This window comes from Zonotrichia leucophrys, chromosome 4 (genome assembly GCF_028769735.1).
Source record: "Zonotrichia leucophrys gambelii isolate GWCS_2022_RI chromosome 4, RI_Zleu_2.0, whole genome shotgun sequence".
NCBI classification, from domain to species: domain Eukaryota; kingdom Metazoa; phylum Chordata; class Aves; order Passeriformes; family Passerellidae; genus Zonotrichia; species Zonotrichia leucophrys.
This window is the reverse complement of record NC_088173.1, coordinates 54,508,326-54,532,158: the sequence shown is the minus strand read 5'-3', so window position 1 is coordinate 54,532,158 and position 23,833 is coordinate 54,508,326. Positions and strand designations below refer to the sequence as shown.

The window sequence follows — 23,833 nt, the reverse complement described above, 5'->3', positions numbered from 1 at the left end:
AATGAGAGAGTGACAGCTCTGTGAGCTGCCTGTGCTGATTGACTGTGGCACTTCAGCCCTGGACCAAACAGCCCATCACCTCTGCCTTGGGCCTTTTTCATACAGGAGTTAACATTTTTTAATGTCTGCTGCTTAAGTGTTTCACTGGGAATTTTCTCTGCTTTCCTTGAGCCCTTCACTTTATAGTGGAAATCCCAGTAACATTGGAACATCTGTGTCAACTTTCTTTTGTACTTTAACTTTGCTCAGTGGAAAAATGCTTGTTTAGAGTTTTCCAGCGTTAGTCATGTAAAAATAATTGCTGGCAACCTTGCTGAGGAACATGAGGCATTTATTCTCCAGCAGTGATCATCCTTCAGTGGCTCTGTCACTCTTGTGCCTGCAGATGCTTTTCGTTGTACTGAAAATAATTTCCCTCTATGCAGATTTGTATAGCTCAGTACCTTGAACTAATCCAGTCTTCCTCTGAGAATATAAAGGGATTTTTGCCATACTCACAGATGCCATAATCACTTTTTTCCCCCCAAAATTCTTGGGTACTTAATGGAAATCGTGGTGATGTATGCATTTTTTACCTTCATGTGTACGAGTAATCCCACAGAGCACAGAATATTGACAGTGTGCACAGTCATGTTTATTGAATCAGAATCTAAAACTAGGGATTGTCCATATAATAATCTATTAGAATTGGCACATACACTGTGCTGACATAAAGTATTTAATTCCAGCCAGCAAAGTGCTTATGTAGCACCTAGCTGTGAAAGACTTTGATGGTGTAAAACAGTAATAATTTTCAGTTTTTCTTTTTTTTATAAAAATGTTGTTTGACTAGAAAACCTGCTCCTACAGCTAAATAAACTTCCCAGAATAAAAGTGATGCAATTTGTCTTCTGGGTTTTTACCATCAATACTAAGAACATTATAGGCTCTTATAGATGCAATATGTAGAGAATTAACAAATTCTTAGCTAGTTAAAAAGAATTGTGACAGTTACTTTAAAAGGTCAGGTTTGACTTACTGGTTAGGTGCCACCACCAATATGTTATATATCTATTTTGTATATATAAAATACATAATCTCTCTTTATCTTTGCAAATTGTTCAATATAACTAATTCTGAGAGTTGTCTGTAACTTGTATTTCAGTAGACTCATATATATGCCTCTTTCTGTAATGAAATACCAGATGATTAATGAGGGAACATGGGTTGTTTTTTGATTCATATTCCACAGATGGAAGCCTTCTGGAAGCAGACTGACAAAGCCCAGCAGCATTTTTTGGACCAATCAAAATGCTCAAGTGCCAAAGCCACAAAGATAATGATGGATCTGACTGAGAAGATGATTGCAGTTGAAAGCTTGTTAAGTGAATCTCAAGACTTGCAGGCGATGGTAAAGTAAAAAAGAAATAAAAGTTGAAAGAGATTTAGTCAATATGAGCAGAAAGAATTATGTCAGTGCAGAGTCTGTCAGTCCTGCCTCAGGAGTGATGTAGACTGCTTAATCCAGTTGTCTCTCTGAGCTTTATTGCTGAGAGCTCAACTTCCATTGCACTTTAGGAAGATTCATAGGAAGGTGAACTCTCTGTATTTGAGTTCTAACTCTCAGAATACCATTTAGGTAAGTAAAGGAAAAAGTATTATTAATGCAGCTGGTGAATCAGGAGTGAGAGCATAAGATCCAGTGGATGGAGAATTGTTACTGTGGGCATTACAAAATTTAATTTTCTTTAAAAATATGTATTTCACTTTGACTGACAAATCCTAATTTAAATTTGAGGGTGATTCTGTGTGTTCAGTGACTTCAGTTTGAATTGAAAATTCTTATCAGCTCTTATGAATATGGTTGGAAGAGGGAAAACTGCGTTCATAAATGCACCAGCACTGTGCTTTATGTTGTGTTAAATCTTAACAGATCCTTCCTTTTTTATTGCACAGGATGTGCTGAAAGAGTTGTATGTAATTTATAGATTAACACACAATTGGAATCACTGCATTTATTAGTAATTTGGTGTATAAACAGATGCAGTAATTATTAACTTGTTTGTTTTGCACTGGAGCAGCTCAGTAGACTGAGGTGGCCAGGTATGAAAAAGCCTTTGCTGCTTGTCACACATGACCCAAACTGGGCTGCTGCACAGTAAGTTCTTCAGATGGGAAGACTGCAGATAAGATAATCTGGATACAGATACAGGAGATATTCCTGCCTGAAGTCACTACTGATGATGCTGAAATCTCATTGCAGAGGTCATTGTAGATACATCTCTATTTTTTACAGTAGGTCAGAGAATCATAGAATCATTTGGTTTGGAAAAGAGCCCTGAGATCCAGTCCAGCTGTTAACTTAGTACAGCATTGTCAAACTCTTTCTACCTTGCAGCATTGCTTAAAGCAGCTGCACTTTCACCCAGGAAATCTTTCCCTACTGTGATCATGGGCTACTTCTTTAATAGTGCAATGAAAGCTGCTGGGCAGTAGGCAATTATAGTAATTTTTAGTACATGTATTGAACTCTGTCTGACTGTATATTTGAAGGAATCACAGCATTATCTGAATCAGGTATGTGTCCTCATTTCAAAATGAGAACCTTTACTGGTGTGCCATATAGTATCTTGAAAAGAGGTCCAGGACTTCGATATTGTCTTCTGTCCATCTATCCTCCTTGAGTATTTAACTTTTTTCTGCAAAGCTGTTATTATCTTTTCCAGATTTAATGTCTTCTTGACAGCTGCAAATAATGAAAAGCACCAATAATTTTAGATTAGCTCTTGCAACTTCACATGCAATAAACCTGCTGCTAGCCTGCACTGATCAAGACTTTCAGAAGTATTTAAGTACATGAAGATGGTGATTCACATGGTTTTGAGAAGCCTCAGTGGTTTTCTTTGTGGTTTGGGAATCAATAGTTCAATGAAAGGAAAGCACAACTAAAGATAGAATCTTGGTTTCTAAACAAGACTTTATGTTTGGTTTAGGACATTCAGGAAAGGTTATTCAGCTGGGAGTTTATGGTGAAAATGATTGATTCACTGAAGTCCTCTATACCAGAAGAGTGTAAGGGCAGATTAAATACTGTGTCAAACATTCTGGACCACTTAACTGTGAAGAACAATCTTTCAGTCCGACAAAAGGAAGAGCTTCTAACAGACCTGCACAAGGCCTTCTGGGAACAGCTGGCACATTACAGTAATGGTGAGTACCTAGACTGGAGCTCATGACTTACATGAATTCTCATTGTTTTAAAGGGTAAAAAAAATGACAGCTTCAGCTATATATACCTCTCTGTTTTAAAAAGACACCAATGAATTGACCAGGATCATTTTTATTCTGGAGGGTGAATGTTTGGAATGGGAACTTTGACTTCGGGCCTTTTATGTCTTGTTCCAGGTATTACTAAGTACTTACTCCATAGTTTACATAATCTAATTCCATTAATTTGTGATATTTCTCCATTTACTATTCACATACTTGGCATTGCTGGTCATACTGGATGACATAAGACACTCTCTTTGGATTCCTTGGTAGCATGTAAAGCCAGAAGCAGTTGTGCTATATACAAAGCAGTTGTGCTATCACTTTTCTGAAAAGATAGTGTTAAAGCTTAAGATGTTCCTATAAATCTCTCTTTTCTTATCAGACTAAAATACTTCCAAAATGAAGTATTTCCTCTTCCTTTCACACCTCTTCATATTGCCTATCTGAAAAATATACAGTCATATTAAAGTCTCAGCTGACTGACCCACTGATTTAAGGTTCTCCCTGTGTCATTTTGTATGTTACCTAATGCCCAGTGTTGAAAAATATAGCCCTATCTTCTCTGATAGGTGCTGTTTCAGGGCTCAGTGCCTCCCATCAGCACTCACAGCAAATAATGGTAAACATTTAGTCAGAAGGAAAATAATTCAAACCACTTCAACACAATTTCCAGAACCATTTCTGCTATTTTTGAACACATTTAAGGAAAATTGTCATAGCAAAATGGCATTAGGTTTAGAGTTCAGTGAACTGAATAGTCAGAATGAGTGCAGTCTTGTTGCAGTACATTCTTGCTGCAGTGCTGTTCACTCACTTTGGGCCCAGTGGTGATAATTTGTGCCTTATCTCGCGGTTATAAATTCACAGAATCCCAAAATGGTTAAGGTTGAAAGAACTTCTGGGGGTTGTATGGTCCACCCTGTCTGCTTAAGCAGGTTGAGCTGCTGTTGGTTGCCCAGGATCATGTTCAGACAGTTTCTCTCTCCAAGAATGGAGACTCCACCTGGGCCACTTGTCCCAGTGCTCAGTCATCCTCATGGTAAAAGGAACCTCCTGAGTTTCAGTTTCTGGCAGCTGTCTCTGGTCCTTTTGTTGGGCACAACAGAAAAGAATGGCTCTGTCTTCTTTGTACCCACTCTCCAGGTGGTTTCTATACTCAGGTTTATATACTTAATATGCTGAGATCCCCCCTGAGCCTTCTCTTCTCCAGACTGAGCAGCCCCAGCTCTCTGAGCTTTGTCTCACAGGGGACATGCTCCAGTCCATTCACCCTTGTGGCTCTTTGTTGAATTCTCTTCAGGATCTCCATGTCTCCCTTGTACTTGGCTGTGGAGCACAGAACTGGACACAGCACTCCAGGTGTGGCCTAGCTAGAGCTGAATGGAGGGAAAGGATCCCCTCCCTTTTTCTGCTGGCTTGTGTTCAACCTGGTGTCCACCAGAACCCCAGGTCCTTTCCTGCCAAGCTGCTCTCCAGCTGGCAGTCCCCATCATGTGCTTGTGCCTGGGGTTGTTCCTCCCCAAGGGCAGCACTTTGCATTTCCCATTGTTAAACTGCAGGAGATTTGCATCTGCCCAATTCTCCAGCTTGTCAAGTGCCCTGTGGATGGAGGTACAAGCATGTGTGGTGTATCAGCCGCTCCTCCCATTTTTTGTGACCTCTGCAGACTTGCTAAATTTGCACTCTGCTCCATCATCCAGGTTATTAATGAAGCTACTGAGCAGAATTGCACTCAGTATTGACCCCTGTAAGTGCTGACTTCCAGGTGGACTTTGAGCAAGTTTTCAGTCCATCTTCGTTCTCATCCATCCTCTTCTATGTGAGGATCTGTCAGGAGACTGCATTGAAAACCTGCCTGAAGTCAGGATAGCCAATATCCACCACTCTCCTGTCATCTACTGAGCCGATTATTTGATCACAGAAAGTGCTGCAGACTTGATCCTCTTTCAGAGCATCTAGCTGTGTGAACAGTTTGCTGGTATTCACAAATACATGCATATTGTGATATATTTTTTCTTTCATGGATATTTGTTTCTAAAACTGTCTGTGCCTAGTTCATAGTTTTCACATAGGTTCAGCCACTAACATTCTTTAAGCATACATGGTTGTCTCTGGATGATTTTTTTCCTTCTTTTTGTCAATTTTCACTTTTTCCTAAGCAAAAATACCTCTGTCAAGGTCTTTATTTTATGCAAAGTAGGTTTTTATAGTTATATATAGCTACATATTACAGCTGGTACGTCCTGTGCAGAAGAACATTATCAACCTCCTGGTTTTAGATAGAAATGAAATGTGCTTTAAAAAAAATTATCTGGAGTACAGCATTTATTCCAATAGAGCCTTATGTTGACCTTTCTTATGAGCTTCTAAATACAAAAGTTAAACTGTACCTATAATTCACAGAGTACAAAGCCAGCAAGATGTGCTTCTAGGTTACAAAATAAGGAAGTATTAAAGAATCAATAGTGTTTAAAAGTAAAACACTGCTACATTTATTTAAGTGATATTTTCATTACAGGCTTTTGGTGCACCTTCAAGTGTTCTGTCAGTGCATCATCAGCCTGTGGATAAACACAATAAATTAGCATGGAGAATAAATAGCATTCCTGGTGCTGCAGTACTGTGCTCCTTTTGTTTCTCTACAAAATAATTTCTTGTAGTTATAGCAGCTTGGTGTAGTGGCAGCACAGCAGCCACAGGTAACTGTTCATTTGCATCCCCCTTTAGCTGCTTGTGTCAGGAGTGAAATACTGCTCTGGGGCAGGGTAACTGGGGGAAATTAGTAAAATTTTCCTTAGGAGGATGGGCAATGAGACATGAAGTGGCAGAACATTTAAAGCAGTGATTGCACTCAGCAACCCAAGATGCAAATAGCCTTGTTAATTTATGTATCACTTGGAGCTACAGGGGGAATGAAGTGGGGAGGAATTTGGTCCCAAATAGTTCCTATTAGTAGCACGAAATTGGAGGGACCTTGATAACTTTTACTGCAGGTTCTTGGATGAGTCACTTTAGAAGTCTGGTATGTATGGGCTGCATGCCAGTTCAAACTAATCTGAACTAGCACTGCTTTAGACCTTTTCTCCCCACCATATGTTCCTGCCCCTGTCCTTGCAGCAGCATTTGCATATCTTCAATTAGGTAATGAGACACTTACTGACCTTCCTGAAGCGGAGGGGGAGGTTTGGGGTGCTGCATGAGGCAATCTCTTTCTTGGACTAACACACTGCATTTGCATAAACAGCAGTACCAGTGAAAGGGAGGGTGCAGGATGGTAGCAGCCCAAAAACCTGATAGATTTAAGTGCCATGTAACAATTTAGAAGTTCACATCTAAAAAGGCCATCAGGGTAAGAAGCAAATTTCAAATCTTGCATGGTGATTACTTGCCTATTTCACTCACTAACAGATCTCCACGAGCTTATGTTGTGTGACAGCAGCAGATGCTGCTTTCTCCCTGTGGAGTTGTGGTGCCTAATTGTTTGTGGTTGATGTTCCAGAGTGCATGCAGCAAAGTAAAGAGCTGATCTGGAAACGCCTGGAGTGCCGTGCCAAGAAGAAGGAAGAGTTCAAACGCAGACAGGAAGCTGAACAAAGGAGTCTCCTTAGCAAAACTTTTTTTACTGAAGATGTTCATCATTTTCTCAAGGTGAACAAGTAAAAGCTTATTTTCCCTGTTCTATTAGTTTTTAAAGCCAAATGTATTGCAGATTTCTCCCAGTTTTGTAAAATTGGGAATTTTGTGTCCTTGTGAGAATCCTGTCTGGTAGGACAGGTGGACAGGGTCAGAGCCCCTGTTGCCATGGCTGTTCCTGCAGTGTTGGTGGTGTTGCTTTGGAAGAGAATGCCAATGGGGTTAATGCAAAATTATATGTTTCCTAGAAAACATCTTTTGCTTTGCTCTACTGTGTGTTTGCTTCAAGATAGGAAATACCTGGAGGAAAGTACCTAGCCTGCATTACAGAAGGAAACAGTCTGCACTGATCTAATTGCTTTTCTATGAGTGAGGTTACTGAGGCTCAAAATATTTACCAAATTTCAGGGAAGTAGAGGAAAAACTAATTATGATCTCTGGCAGGATGCCTTAGAGAAGGTTTGCAGTTGATAATTTAATATGGTATACAATGGCCACTGTAATGTTTTCATGCTCATATTTTCTATAGAGATTTGTTGTTATTGTTCCAAATGAATATACAAAATCAGAGTTCTTAGCTGTAAATGCTGAGAGCTGCAGAATTCAAGTAACTGCTGAGAATTGCAAACCCAGGTTATTAAGAATTAAAAAAAAATCAATACTCAATTTTCATGAAAATAAATAATTTAAGGTGAAAGTGGTTACATCCAGCAGCATTAAAATTTTGATGAAATCTAATAACTTAGATAAAATTATTGTATGAGAAGACCCAGATTCCAACTGCAGCAATCTATCAGAATTTATTGGTCTTAACATTGCAATTTTGCACTATGGGGCCATATTCTTTAATTATATTGTATGACTTGGATAAAGCAGTTACTATTTCTGTATGCACTCCTGCCTGGCACCACCTCACTCCAAAACAAGTAGAGCACTTTTTACACCTTTGGCTTTTCATAAAACCAAACTTGAGACAAATAATTCTGTCACACATTTTTGTAGCCAGTGTGCACTTGTGAATGTATTTTCCTTTTAGACATCATTGGACACTCTTGGACATATCCAAGATTCATTGAACAAAGCTTAAAAATTTTGCTATAAGACCTCTTCCCTACAATGGTAGAGCCACACAGCTTTGTGCAAGAGATGCTCTGTTCTGTACACCTGATGGGCAGATCATTAGTCTAGAGTTTAACTAAGCATGCTCAGCAGCTTTCTATAGGCTGAGCAGGGAGGGGCAGCTTGCACTTCATGCTGCAAGACAGAACACAGCTAAGTTTTAGGATTCTGAAATGCCTATGTACAAATTAAGAAAGTCAGAAATGTAATTCTTTCTGCTACACAGTGGGAGAGTCTTTTGTCCCAGAACAGATGGGGGAGGGGCTTAAGTGCAGAAACTCTTCAAAGAACAAGAAAAATTTGTACCTGCATCTCCCATGATTTGACTTAAATAGTTAAAAATAACTTAAATAATCCAGTAATTATTTTGTGAGAACAATCCACTTGGCTCTGAGGAGCTATTTTAAGTTTGTTTCATAATTTCACAGCCATCCCAACAGTAAAGGAATTGGTTCCAAAGCCTCACCACAGAGCTGTACCCATCAAAAACACGTCTTTCCTCTCCCCCTTCGCCTCACCAAGGGCGCACACCACCATGGTAGCAGCCTTGCCAGTAACTGACCTTTCTGCTAAATTTTAAGTGGTTGCCAATTATGATGGTGGATCTTGCAATAAATTTCATTCACATCAGATTGCTCTGAACACAAGTAGGATGGTAACAACTGAGTTGCTGCAAATCTGATTTTTTTATGACAGAATGAGATATATAGTAAAGGTTAGAGTTCCTATATCATTCTTTCTCCTTCATCTATGTTTCTGTTGGAAAAGGAGGAATTTAATTTTGTCTTTTACTGCAGAGAATACAGGAATGATCAATGAAGAACACAAACCATAAAGTTTCAGTTACAGTAATCCAGTCTGGCTCTGCCTACCCATGGTGGAAATACAAGTTATAGCAGTTAATTTGTCACCTTCTTTCATAAAGTGTGACTCCATGAAATGTGTGAACTTTCAAGTCTACCTCTACAAGAATGCTGAAGCATTTATGGGCACTTTGGTCCTCTTTAGAAGAGCTATATTGACATACCTAATGAAAAAAGACATATTTACCATGGGAGTGATAGGGAGCACTTGGCAGATTAAATCAAAATATGGAATATTTATGTATAATGCTACTCATTAGTCTATAAAATGAGGCAGTCTTTGTCTGTGAAATATAATTTTCCATGAGCCTGCCAACACGGTCACCATCCTTACATGAAGAAAGAAATTGCATCTCTCTTAAAACTGTGACCAAGGACTAAGTCAGGACCACATCACAGATCAGCCTTTTAGGAACCACCATGGGACATGGTGACCAACCCCAGTGCAAAATCCCTGTACAGTGGGATACAGCTGCCACTCAGGTGTCTCAGGATGATGTCAGATGACTGTTCTGCACCTCGCAGTAATGGTTATGATGTAGTGATACTCATACACTGGAAAGCAGGTTTCAAGTCAGATCATTTCACGTTTTGTATTTAACCCCATATTGCTGAGGCTAAGAAATTTTATACTCAAGGCTGGAAAATCTCAAATTAAGGTGGTAAGGCAAGTTCCATTTCCCTCTGAGTCATGGTTCCAGGTAAAAAATTACTGTAGTAGTGATATATGGGAAGAACATCAAGGAGGAAAAGGGAAGGATCACCAGAAACTATTAAGATCTTTTCAGCTATTTAAATACGCCTACTGTGTTTCTTTTTAGGCTTACCATGGGCTGCTGGAGAAGCACAGGCAAGCACTGTGGGATCTGGAGGAGGAGGATGACTGTGAGAGCACAGAGGCTGTTGCTAATCTCTACAAGGTGCCACTTCTAATGATAAATGTCATTTTCTAAATTAATTTTGAAGATTACCTAACCCCACTAAAGGCCTTGGGGAAGACTGGGGAATTGCAGGAAGGATCACCTCCAGGAATTACAGCTCCAGAAGGCTAGGCTGACAAAGCAGAAGATGGAGTCAGGACAGTCTTCCATATTAGCTTATCTTTTCCATTATCTTCCCAAAACACTGTTTCCTAACCTCTTGTTAGTCAGAAAATGCCTGCATGGTCTGCCAAAACATGCTGCCCAGGTGGCTGACAAGGCTGCAGTAGTGTTGAGAGCATACAATGTCATTACTACAGGAGGGAGATTTCATTTATGTGGCATAATTATCTCTTCTGCACTGTTACTGGATGATACTGTTCTAAGTGAACTTCACTACATCTCCAAACACAATTTTTTCATTCATTTCTCACAGAAATTTTTTTTTAATTCTAGTTAGTTCCCTGAAATAGGTTCAGATCTTTGGTGTAAGTAATATTTTTATGCTTCTTTTTCTTACTGATTTGGAAAATTCTAGGTGCTTCATGCTTTTGCATCATCTTTAATTATTTTCTGTTTATGCAGAAAAGATATGATAATATGATCTGTCTGGTGAAGCCCAAAACCATAGTCAGTAGTGACCTTTAATTAGGCTGGAACTAATCACTTTCAGCTCAACAGGATCCTTGTCATGATTAATTATGACTAGATCAGGAGATTGTGGAAACTTGTGGTCCCTATAACATACAGCTAATGTAACCATGCAATCTTAATTAGCAGTAGTCCACCTGCACTTTTTCAAATTCATTTGATGAAAAAATAAAGCCAGTGAATCAGAGGAGATAAATGCACAAAGCTGTGTAATATAAGAAAAATCAACATTTCTGCTGATGTTACTGTGCTCAGTTCATGATTCATAGTAACTAATTTCTCCATCCCCTTCCTCAATTCATTTGAAGTCTGGAGACTAAACAATTTTTTTTGTTTTTGTTTTATGTTACACAGTTCCTCCTCATTTGTGAAATTATATTGCTTTCCTTTATTGTGTACTCTACTTTAGTTACACTAAGACAGGACTGAAAATCCTATTTCTTTCAGTACTTAGCTAAGTTTTCTTTCCCACTAAAGAAAAACAGGTTTGGATAAATTAAGTTTTTCTAGAATTGCCAGGTTGCCAGGAGAACTGTGCAGACTTGAACTCTGCCAGTTCACCGAGCTCTAGGCCATTATATTCCATATTACAGCTGTTCTCCTATGACTGGACCCAAACACTGCCAGACATGAAAAACTGCAGATACTGTGATCCAACTGGCATCTGTTAAATGAGCATCCATAAATCTTTATTTCCACTTCCTTTTTTTTTCAATAAAACATTTTTACTGTGATATTTCATATAATGAGCAACTACACTTTCTCCCCTTAACCCCAAATAGAGATCCTATGAACTGTTTTAAGAGAGGAGGCTGCTTTTGAATGTACCTAATAAGCTAGGAAGAAGAGATAATACAAATGAGCATAACCCCACTGAAGGTAAATGGGGCTGTGCTGACTTCAGCTGAGGACAGTGCAGTGGTTGCGTGTTTTCCATAACCAGGGGCATAAAAGCAAAAGTGGACTTGCTGTTTTAGGAAGTGCAGCGTGTACAAGCACAAGTGTTTCCCTGGGCAGCAGAACTTTGCGTCTTCACTCACTTGCTCCAGGTTTGTTATAGGAAGAAGCTGCTGCTGCTGTTGGGAGAGGCAAGGCAGCGATGGGAAGATGACAGGGATTTGGGATCCTCCCCAGTGCAGTTGTGTGGCTGCAGCTCAAGCAGAGTTAAACAAGCAGGCATTAACTAATTCTCATTGCTTGGGTACTAGCCAGCCTCACATGGCAGCAGTCAGTTTTGGATGCACACCTATATCCCCACTGGGTTTGTACCATAGTCCTGTGTAGAACCAGCTAGTTTGGGCTCTTATGTAAACACTGCAAAGCCTGATGTTGCCTTTCCAAAAGATCTGCACTCCCTGAAGCTTAACTGACAGTCTTTTGCCTTGCAAATGGAGAAGCTGAAACATGATCTCAATGAAAAAGGTGATGATAAAATATAAGAAAGAGGTCACCATGTGGCTGGGGAGCCAGTGAGTATTCTCAGGACAGAAGAAAAGTTGTTACTAACCTCTTAAGTGCCACTCCCTTGTGGAAGATCCTTAGCTTGTTCTCACAGTGCTCTTCTAAGCCCTTATCAAATTTCTATGCCTTTTCCATTTTTTCATTTTTCGCTCTTTAAACAGATCAAGATAGATTTATATAACCCCCTAGCACCAGAGAAGTCTGTACTGCTACAGTACATGGAAGAATTATCCAAATTGGTGAATAAATATGTAAAAATTCAATGATCTGGAAGCTGAGTGTGTTTGCATAGAATAATTGAGTAGGTTTGTTTTGTGTACGCATGAATAAATCAATTAAAATGATTTAACCAAGGTCAATGGAATCTGTTGATGCCTGAGTGAATGAATGAGTTATAGTTGGAGGATAGTGTAGGACTTTTCAGCCACACTAGTGAATTAAAAGAGTGTGCTGTAGGTGAATAGTCAGTGTTGAGACACAGGCTCCATAACTAGTTTTTGAAAAGTGTGTTGAAGAATGAGGGCAAATGATTTTGATTATCACAGTATATTATAACTGAAGGAAAAATTGTGCAAAGATAATTGAATGGATCAGCTTAATATTTTCATGAACAGGGTCTGCACAATTATCCTGTATACAAGAGAATTTGTGCTGTTTTAACCATAATTTTCTATTACATGGCAGCAATAACACACCACCCACCCCACTCCCTGCCCCTCTATGTCAAACCTGTCTCAAGTTCAACATATCAAATAATCACCAACATTTAATATTTTCCCTCTTTTTTTCTTTTTGTTGTTGTTGTGTGAACGACCTGTGTATTTCAGTAGGGAAAAGAGAAGTGAAGAGGTTGGGGGATAACACTGCTATTAAGAAAATAGACATGCAGATTGCACAAAGGAAATCAATTAGCAGCTAGTAATGTACTAGTAATTAACCATTACATAGTACATGGTAAGATAGGTCTTTTTCTTCTGCCTTAATTTCAAAACCTTAAAAGCATTATTTATTGTTATTTATAATTACCCTTTGCTGACAGCCATTCACCAGAATGTTACTTAATTTGGCTTGGGAATAAAATGCACAAAAATTTAGACTAAAAGCTATTGAGTCATGAGTGTTATCAATGAGCAAGGCAGTAGATATTTTTTGAATGAGTAGACATAAATGTGAGTTTGAGGAAAAGGGTTTGGTTTTGTCTGTTGTTAATAAAAGGGAGAAAAAATATTTTTGACAAGATAAAAAGCAGAGATTCTCAGAGACTTACTTTCAATAGTTTCCTTATGTAATTTTGTTAATATGAGATATGGTTGGGGATGCTGGACTGCATTTTTGGGTACCAAGAGCTGGCATCTTTTTAGAGGGAATCAGTTTGTCTCAGGTGGAAATCCCTATCAAGAGACCTCCACCTCAAAAGCTCACTTCTGAAATTTTTGCCCTGTAACTTACCCCAAAAATACAGCATCATCTGAGAGATTAAATCTGTGAGCTCATACCATGGGAGCCCATTCTGATTCTGGGTTTGGGCACTATTAGTTTTGCTTTGGTTGCTTCAGTCAAAGCTGATACAAGACATCTGATAGGGGTGGCCTTCATTCTGAAGTCTTCCTCTTGCCTTACTGCATAAGAAAATGGATTTTACCACTATACAGATTCACAATTGGCTAATAGTTAGATCTCATGAGGGACATAACCTTACCCACAAAGGCACATTTCTAAAAATGGAGTACCAAAAGAGAAGATTGAAACTGCCTCCTGAATAAATCAAAGACCAGTGAGGGGGCAAGACTGAAATTTCAGTAGACCTCCATTTTAAATATGTGGAAATCAAGCTGTGGATCTTTTTTATTAACTTGTGCTAAGGATGACTTCAATGTCACTGTGCTTTTTTGATGTTAGGATGCTTAAAAACAGGTAGGGTTTTCATTTTCCAATTTTGACTTTCCAGAATTCTTCACATGGAAAAAAGAAGTACATGCATCAGCTTTTCCCTGTTTTGAGTGGTGTATCTTCTGAGACTGTTCTGTATCTCAGCATCTTCTGAGTGGATGTGAAGTATCTTCTAGTGGCCAGTGGTGTGTGTGTCCAGTGTCCCAGAATTTTTGATGTATTTATGGGATGTATGATCCGAGTAACAAATCTCTGTCCTTTGAAGACACAATATAGTTTGGGAGATGAATCTTTTACCTCCTAACCAAGTGTCCTAGCCCCTGAGCTTCTGGGGCCACATGCAGCAGTGTTCCACGGCTTTGATCAGATGCTTAATTCTTTCAAGAAAATGTTCTATCACAAGTTGACAAGTAGTTGTGCAGTTGCCTCTTTGAGATAATAGATACTTTTCAGTGACTGGCATGTAAAAGAAACTACAACCAGCCTCTCTAAATACATTTTCGTGCTTCACAATTTCACTATTCACTCATCTATATGTGAATCTTTTAATCTTTTAGGTTTAAGGGGGGGAATTAATATTGTTCTTTGAGTGAAATCTGATAAGCTATTTCTTTCCCCTGTTTTTTGAAAAAATTATATATTTACTGCCTTGTTTAAAATTCAGATGCACTCAGAATTTTAATCTAAGCCAATTTTATTTCCATGTGTACCCCATGGTATTTCTTTATGCTTGATGTATTTCTCTGGGGATTTTTTGAAAAGTTTTGAGATTGACTGCCAGGTACTACAAACAGGTTCATTCAATACTGCAATCAGCTATTCTATTAATAGAATCAATTTGAGTAAATTTCATCAAGTCAAAGCTCTAAAAACAAGAGATGGCATATCAGGAAGCTTGTAAAAATATTTGTAGAGGCTCTAGTCCAAAAATAAGATCCTGGAAGCAGTACTGATTTTCCTTTTCTTTCCTGTGGAAAATAACTTCTACAATACATAGTGTGCCATCCCTGCTCACAGACAGACTTTATTGCAGTTTGAAATCAAGTATATTCCTTAGAGTACAAACAGTTTTGAACTATTTTGTTAGCTTGAGTCGCTGGGTAGAGTTCAATCACATCTGCAATCTTTCCTAAATGTAGACTTAATATTTCCCCTCCCAGATTTTTAAAGGCCATTTTGCCACATTTTTTAAGTGCTGCATTATACAGCATGGTCACTGTGTTGTCCCTGTGGTGTGGCCTCTGGGTGCAGAGTGCTGTCCTCTTAGGTCTGGAATGCAAGGGCTGCCTGGGCTCTGATGTCCATGTGATTGTCACATTAATGAGGTGATATAGATAAGTAATTCTGTTGGAACATGACCTAACCACATTTTTCTTCAGTCCCTGTCCCCACTGTGGTAGTGCCAAAGGTGAGCTACAGTATAATTTGAAGGTGCAAGGGGTACAGGCAGAACAAAATGTCATCGACAACAAGGAATAAAATACCATATTTTTGTTCTGTGCAAAATATTTCATAGCAAATAATAACACAGAGCTGTGAGTGTGCCAGGGAAATGCTATCAGTTCCTCAGCAAAATAGGTTTAAAAGGGATTTAGCTGCCATTGTTTGAGAATAGAATTCCTTAACACCCTGCCTGAGATCTTTTGATCTACTGCTGTAGAAATGCCACAGACTCCTCTAGACTCCTTCTGAACTGTTTCAGACCCAACAGAAATTCTTATATCACTGAACACTCAGTAAAGGCAGGAGAATTAATATGTCCTGAAAGGCTGGTAAAGCTCAGAGGAGAGATTACAAAGATAGAGCCATTATTCTTTAACTGTTGTATGGGATATTTAGATTAGAAGTGCAGTATCTTTGAGTTTATGTTAAACCTGAGAACTTGGAGTCTTGGATTTTAAAATAACAGCAGAAGAGAGAATTCAAGCAAATAATTTGGCATTGCTTTTGGCAAATTAAGCCAGGCCTACAACTACACGGATTATTAAGATGGTATAAATCATGCCTCTTGTTGTAATAGGAACTTGTAATATAATAATTAAGGAGTAGGGGCAATAATCCTTCAGCACAGGATACACCTGTGTAGCAAATGCTCCCCTAATGATATGGTCATGTCTAGATTGTGAGCAATCACTAGAAATGGGAAAAGTATTATCAGAAGTTACATATTATGTTGGGTCTTTGACTAGTAATTCTCGTACTTACATCCAGCAATCATTTTCAAAAAGCTGTAGTCCAATTTGCAAGAATTTAGAATACTTTGAGATTAAAGAAAGCCAGTGGGAGCTGGATTCTGAAAATCCTGCTTTCTTTAAACAGGTAAGAGAGTGGAAAGAGCTGAGACAGCTCATTTTAAAGGTGCAGTGAACATGTTTTTTAGCATTGTGCCTCAGTTTTATCCATAAGAAGAGGTTACTGCAGGGAGCTGTTAAGCTATTTATTGTTTGTGAAACAGCTAATTAATATGGTGATTAGCATCCTAGAGGGATCATAGGAGGAAAATAATTATTTAGTACTCAGTGCACAGCTTGTATATTTTTCAATAAATTAGAAATATTAAAATATTTTTCAGAAATCAATCAGTTCAAAGGATATTTATAAAGCTAAACATGGAACAGATAAAGGTGCTGTGAAAACATTACATGAACCCCAAATGTACCATTATGGGGCCACAGAACTATATTTCATATTCAACCTAAGTTCTGGTCTTTATTTCTTGAGTTCTTGTCCTTGCACTTTTTTATTATTTTTTTTTTAGTATTTTGTATTTTATAATTCAATATCTAGCAGTTGGAATGGGCTCTTACACAGTAGTACATTATAGCAGTATATGCCCTCCCCCGAAAAAAATTCCACTAGAACTTCTGTTGTCTGTGAGCTGCAGACAAGCATATTTCACATCTAGGTAAATGTCCCTGTGTTTCTGTTGAGAGGTTCTGTATTTTGATCATCTAAGAAACTGTAATTCAACCTGTATTTAAAAGAGGGCAGCATCTCGAAGACCTGACTTGTTCTTTTAACAGGCTGTCTTCAGAGAGTTTTAAAAACATGGTCAGTATTTTAAAGAAAAGAAAGAAAGATCTGTGTTTCCAAGAGGGTTAACACTGGTTTGCAATGAAAGCAAGCCCAGCTAGGCAGTAAGGCTTCTTGGAGTGGTAAGATCAGGAGTTCACAGAGAAATAGCTCATCATCCTGCAGGAATACTTCAGTGCCTGTGTGACTTTCCAGTGTGGTTTTGTTCCCTTTTCAGCTGGGAAAGCTACCTGTCCCCACTCCTGCCCAGAAATGATCTCAAATGGCACCCAGTTTGCCAGCACAGCTCCTGTCACCACTGTGCATTTGACAGTGAAACTAGAGCTGAGTTTTTAGCTTGGATGCCATCTGACTAAATCACCTCAACACTTCTTGTGAGTGAAACAGTCTCAGCAACTTAAAACTATTCATATGGGACTGGTTTCATTAAAACCACCAGAAGATGTTTGTTTTCCTAGGCTTGAAACTATTCTGCATCAGGATGAATTTGACTAATTCTATTCTTCAAGCATTAAAGAGTGTCATACATTGAAGTACCAACTACTGACATGGCTAATGTCACTTTTGTCTAGCTAAATCCATACCATCCTTTTTAACTCTTCCCTCTTTCTTCATTCATTTCATATCAGCGCCTGAGAAAATGTGCCTACGAGGTGTTGTGCTACACCAGATTGTTTCCACAGTCACTTTCAAAATAGGCATTTTTATAACACATCTCCATAGTAAAACAAGATATTCTTTTCTGCTGCAGTCACATGTAAGCAACAGCTAGGGCACAGGGACTCATGTGGTCTTGCCACTGTTGCATTTTAAATGCCTTGTGTAGCTTGAACCAAAACATTTTGTTGTTCCATTTACAAAATCTGGTCCTTTTAACTCAAGCCTTAGTGGCATTGGATTTTAGCTCTAGGATTTGGGCACCAGACCAGTGTATTCACATGGTTCCCTCACCGGCATCAATTGTGGAACATGCAGGGGAACAGCTCCAAAGGGCTGAGGGTTCACTTTGTCACCTGTTTCTCTCTGTCCTCTCTGTGCCTCTCTTAGGAGCTGTACTCTAAGGCTTCCCATGCTTTAACAGAGTTGGTGACAGAGCTATTTCTTCAGACCCTTCCTGTGGTGACCAGCCTCTCTGTAAAAGAATGTGAGCTTCTGAAGGAGGAATGGCAGGAGAATTTGGTCCCTCAGCTGGAGAAATGGGAGAATCACCGCCAGAGACACTGGAAGCTTTTCCAGGAGCAGCTACTGCAAGAAAAAGAAGTAAGATCCATGTTATGCTTTGAGATCTCAGTGTCTTAAAAATGGGATACAGGAAAAAATGATCAAGATACTTATCTGTGGAAGTGTTTAGTGTATAATTATATAGCCTGGTCCAGACACAACTCTAGGCTGAGGAGGAGCAGTCTTATCTGTAGCATGGAGTGAATATGTATGCTGTGCATGTAGGCTTGCATAGAGGAGTCAGAGAGTAATTACTGAACATCTGTCCACAGTGTTTGACAGCTTTGTCAGCACATAAACACTTTCTGGCAAGGCTGCTCTCTGATGTCCTCAGCTCTTGGCATCTACAGAAACACTTCAAAAAAAGCTTCACCGGGTCTGTTTGGAGAGGGTACATACAAATACAGTTTACAGGCAAGAAAGCCTTGCAATGATAAAGATTTCTTACTTATTTTTATGTATTAATACTGTAATAACTGGAAACATATGATATGTCCTTTTATAAACTTACTCTCTCTGCAAAGGTGGAAAAACACACATTCAGCTTTCCTGCTCTGTGTGTGTGCCCACATAGGAGGCATTGACACCAGAGGAGAAAACAAGAGTAGGGTGAGACAGGTGTCTTTAGCATCAGACTGGGGCTCAAATATGCCTTCAGGTTATTCCTGCAGTCCTGTGTCACTGTTAACACTGCTTCTAACACAGCTTAGTCAAAGAAAGACCTCCTCTATTCAAAAGTGTGTCCTTTTCTAAATGTTAAGTGTGTGCTGCAATGTACAGAGTAATTGGATGTTCTTAAATAAAATGTTGGCAGTTTTCTTTAATACTGGCAGAATCACACTTTCCCTTGCCCTCATTCTGCAGTGTCTAGACAATCCAGTACATTGTTAATGAGGTACTGAGCAAGGCCCTAATTATTGCAAACTGCATTAAGGTGTTCAACTTTTTCACCCACTCACATTTAGGATTCTGCTGTAAAACACTGTGATTCAGGAAACTGTGGGCTCCCTACTAAATCTGGTAGGGTTGTTTGCTAACCAGTGGGTTTAGAACACCCTTGGTGATACAAAAGTAAAATTTTTCATTGAAAATATTGAGACATTTTCTTTTTTTCTTTTACATTTTCCTTAATCTGGAGTTATGCAACATGCACCTTGCTAATCTTTTTATTTTTCTATTATTGTAACTGACCTGTTTTGAAAAACAATTATGTTTTTCTGGTTTGGTGTCACAGGGCTATATAACAAACTAAACTGAATGGTGCTTGGGACCAACCACTGATGCTAGCACTGGGTCTGCTCACATGCTCAGTTACATTTGTATTTTCCAGGACTGTTGGTTTGCATTTACTGTTTATTTTGGCATACCTGTACCTTCGGTGATTAATGAAACAATGCCTGACCTCAATTTTTTAAAAAATTATTTTGCTCCTTTTAATCAAGGATTAGATTAGAATACCTGACTTGTCAAGTTTGAACCTTGCTGTTGATTTTCACATTCATCCAGGGTGCACAAATTGCCTGTCCTTGTATGTGCATGGCTTGGGCAGCTTGGCCTGGTAGGTGAACCACAAGCACATCTTGTAGCACACAGAGCCCTCAGCAATGTGGTGGATTCATTGTCACAGAAAAACACAGAGAAGCAGGAGGTTTGGTGTGCAACTTGTGAATAAATACCATGTCAGAAAGCACATTAGGGCACCTCTGCTGTGTGCCTTCCACTGTCCCATTGAACCTCAGCCATGGTTCAGGGCTGGAGGGGATGTGTTTAACAAACAAGAGACTTCCCACAGAGGGGAGACATCTCAAGTCTGATGTTTTGGTCCAAAAATGCTGTTTGTACATTCCTCTGTTGCTATCATTGGGCACACTGTTGAGTGGAAAAACCATACCCTGGGAATTGTTCTCAAAGGATTTAAAGGATTAGTTCATCTCCAGCGCTCAGCTGCTAGATAATAGGTCTCTGGGCAGCACTGTGTGGTGGATTCATTGTATGTGAATTCAGGTGTTCTGGTCATGCTCAAGCACAGCTTGTTTAAATTATTAAATTGACTTTCCCTCACTTTGTGTACCCTAGCATGCATAATGTAAAAGAGATGACTTCCTAGCTGGGAAAAAAATTAAAATAAAATAATAAAGGGTTTGCTGACATCATCAACAGTAATTACTGAGATATAGAGCTATAGAGGAATTAACTTAGCAGTGACAGAGCTCTCCCATTGGTCTCTGAGTCATCAGCACTGCAGCTGGGCTTTATTCAATACAAAAATTCAATACAAAAAGTGACAGACAGAGCTGTCCTAAGGACAAGTGATTCTGCAGGATAAATTCCAAGAAGAGATAAGAGTTTCTTATAGTGAGAAATTCGTCTTAGGATTCCTCAAGACAATATTCTGTGCAGGAGCCTAAGTGCCTTTTTTAACTTAATGCTTGTGGCTTTTTGGAAGGGATTTGAACTGGAAAAAAATCTGCATTATCTCCAAAGAGAGCATGCAGGGAGATAACTATTCCACCAAAGCTAGGCTGGCAAATTTTCATGAGTCTGAAAAACATGATAATGCATTATATTGTGTTCAAATGAAATGTGCATTTCTTGTCCCTTTCCTACTATAAAACAGCAGCATGAACATTTTAGCAATAAGCTGACATTTGCATCCTACGAAAAGGAACACTTGGTTTCTACCTTAAGAAGAGATATTGGACACTTGTGCCAGATGATTATGTCATTTGGGAGAGCCCATAGATGTTAGAGTTCTGGGTTTGACAAAAGATCCATAAATCCACAGTCATATTGTCAGGCCTTTTAAGTTGTCAGGCATTTTGCAGCAGGAGATATGTCTTTCATTTGCCTCTTGATAAATGTGCTGTGCTGGGAGTTACAGTTACCTGCTTTACAGGCTTGGGAAGTCTTAACACCAGAAAACTTTTCACTAGGGAATTTATGTGTACTTTTCAAAGTGTCTCTAAAGGACATTTTTCCCTTTTACTCGAACCACTTTTTTTAAATGATCTTTCCTAGCATTTATACGTGTCTGGAATATGATGTCCTTTGGGTGAAAAGAAATACTTTTACAACTGATAAGAAAAAAATTCAGTTTCATATATAGCTTTGCCTTCTAGGCTTGAGGATATGAGTGAGGCAAATGGGAGTAAATGACTAGTGAAAATAAATTTTAAGCATTTTCCCACATAGTCCCTAATTCATGATTTCTATAGAGAGCAGTTCCAGGGAGCAGCCTCCTGCACCAGGCTGAGACTCACTTGGCAGTCAGTGTGCATCGCACCCCATCTACAGGCTGAGACAGGGAAATCACTTTCCTTTCATTTCCTGAATAATCTGTGCTAAAGGTGTCAAAACAGAAAGCAGAGGCATATTCCTCACCTTTATTGCCAGAGAGTAATACTTAACTTCAGCAGTGCTTCAGAAGATCTTGTAATGCACTTATGACTGAGAAGCAAAATATTTGAAAGCCTACAGAATAAAAATGGGATGAGATTTCCATCCATTCCCACATCCTTGCTTGTTACCCAGAAAGTTGAACTGGCCCTTGATTACCAGTTTTGACAGGGTGGGCATTTTATCACTTTCTCTGGTTAATTTTTTCATAGTGACTGGAATAACACTTCAAGAAGCCAGACATTCCTTAGAGCTTTACTCTCTCATTTACCATGCTTTTGTCACTGGTTTTACTGGTTGAATACAGGGATCAGAGAGCCTGAGCCATGACTCTCCCTCCTTTCCTCTTGTTCTTTTACTAACATGACTGAGGTACTTTTATTGTTTAGTTTAATAACTGTGTACTGGAGGAATATCTGCTGTATTCTCAGTTTCCCACTGGTCTCAGGGAGGTGCAGAATAATTTGATAAATTCTGCATATGGACTACCTCAAATGCACTCTTAATGGAAAAGGTGACTCATTCTTTATAAGGAACTCCTCACTACTACAGAACTAGGTTGTTTCTCCATAAACAGAAATAAAGAACAACTGCAAGAAGCACTGGCATTGTTATCATTGACAGTGATAGGATATACTTTTAGATAGGATATACTGATAACAAACAAGCTGCTATATTTTGAGTTCTTGGCTGCAATATTATATCATTTACCATTCCAACTGCAATTCAAGTATCAATTCCTGAAGGCATTCTGTCTCTTGGTGATATATACCCTCATGCTGTTTCACTGGCCCTTCAAGAGCAACTTCTCAGTAAATAATCAGGTCTCCAGAAATGATGGAAATCCACCGCTGAACCACAGCCAGCCTCTCACTGGAAATAACATTACTTCTGGAAAGTAAAAGGTCATTTTCAGGCTTTCTTTGAACTGCTGAAAGAGACATTAAAGTACACAATTTGATGGATCTACAAGGTGTGTGCAGAGAGGTGTGAAACCCTAGGAGCTAAATCCACAGAGCTGCTAAAGGGAAATGCTGATAACAATTATTACTTCAAGCAGGTCTTTGCCATCTGTCATGATGATACCTGAAGACCTGATAGACCTTAATTTGATGCTTGCAGCATGCAGTCAGAGAAGACAGTGTGCTCAGCTGTGCTCTGTGATTATCAGACTCGCCTAGCCTCAGATCAGTTGAGATCTGGCTACACAGGTACATCTGAGGCTCTTGCCAAGAGCAGCCTGGTGGGTCTCCAGTGCCATGCAGTCTTTGGGGCTGTGCTTCTCATGCTCAGCTGCACTCTTCCCATCTGTCACTTGTTGTTGACTGCCTGCCCTCCCATCCTTGTCAGGCATCCTGCTCAGGAACATGTGTTTTGGTAAGGTTTTCTACATGAAGAGAGGTCAGTTAGCTGTGTCACTGTGTATTCCACAGGGAAGGCACTAGCCATGAAAGGAATACATTTTTATTTTGAAGCCAAAACAAAGTTTCTGATGTTCACTGCACTTCCCAGGGGAGTTCATTCTGTGCTCACAGAGAAAGCCTCTCTCCTGAAAAATCACTGCTTGTCAATGAAAAAACTCATATCCAGCAGAGATGCCCAATTAGCACTCCTAATTTCTAACACTAACAATTGTGCAATTATACATTTGTGCTGGCTTTAGCACCAGATGGAAACTAAACTGCAAATGAACCACTCCCCTTCCCCTGCCTGTTTCACTAAGGGAATGGCAAAAGCAGAGAGTATGGGTTGAGATAACACTTTACTGAAAGCACAAAGCCGTGGAGTAAGAAATTCACAATAACAACAGCAATATTAATAGCAAAGGTGTACAAAAAGAGAAGGGGTTTTACCCAGCAAAAAGGAGTTCACCACTGGGAAAAAACAGATGGCAGATGCTCCCTATAGGTTGTGTCCACTTGGTTTCCCAGACAAAGGTGATATGGAGACCATTCCCACTCACTGCTTACATGGTCAGCAGGAACAAAGGCAGGATGGCAAGGGAACTCCCACGGGTAACATTTCCCACACCCCCCAGCCCGAAACAGTGGAAGCCAGTGACAAATAAATCCCCTGAGTCAGGCTGTGCTGCTGCTCTGCTGGGCTCACTTCTGCACAGGTGTCTGTGCTGCTGTTTCTCCTGCCTCACTGTGCTGGTCCTGCCAGGTCACTTCCACTTTTCCAACCATTCTGCCACCTCCTTTCTGCTCAGCTCAGCTCAGCTGGCCCAGCCTCAGCTCAGCTGTTGTCAGTGGGGCTCCTCTCAACTGGACTAGGGTTCAGTCCCACCAGTCTTTCCCCCGTGGCAGCGTCTGCACAGGCTCTGTCAGTTCAGCCCTGCTGTTTGTTGTTATACTGAATAGTACCTCTCAGAACTTCTAGGTAAAATGGTTG

At 39.5% G+C, this 23,833-nt stretch overlaps 1 protein-coding gene across 1 annotated transcript in view; it reads left to right on the top strand.

Moving 5' to 3' along the window:
* EVC (EvC ciliary complex subunit 1) overlaps positions 1-23,833 on the top strand; it is a 49,445-nt gene that overhangs the window by 12,747 nt on the left and 12,865 nt on the right. The window contains exons 8-12 of the mRNA XM_064711777.1: positions 1,232-1,390; positions 2,973-3,189; positions 6,752-6,900; positions 9,689-9,787; positions 17,870-18,082. Of these exons, the coding sequence (XP_064567847.1) occupies positions 1,232-1,390; positions 2,973-3,189; positions 6,752-6,900; positions 9,689-9,787; positions 17,870-18,082 (837 nt within the window). The remainder of the gene's footprint in view (positions 1-1,231; positions 1,391-2,972; positions 3,190-6,751; positions 6,901-9,688; positions 9,788-17,869; positions 18,083-23,833) is intronic.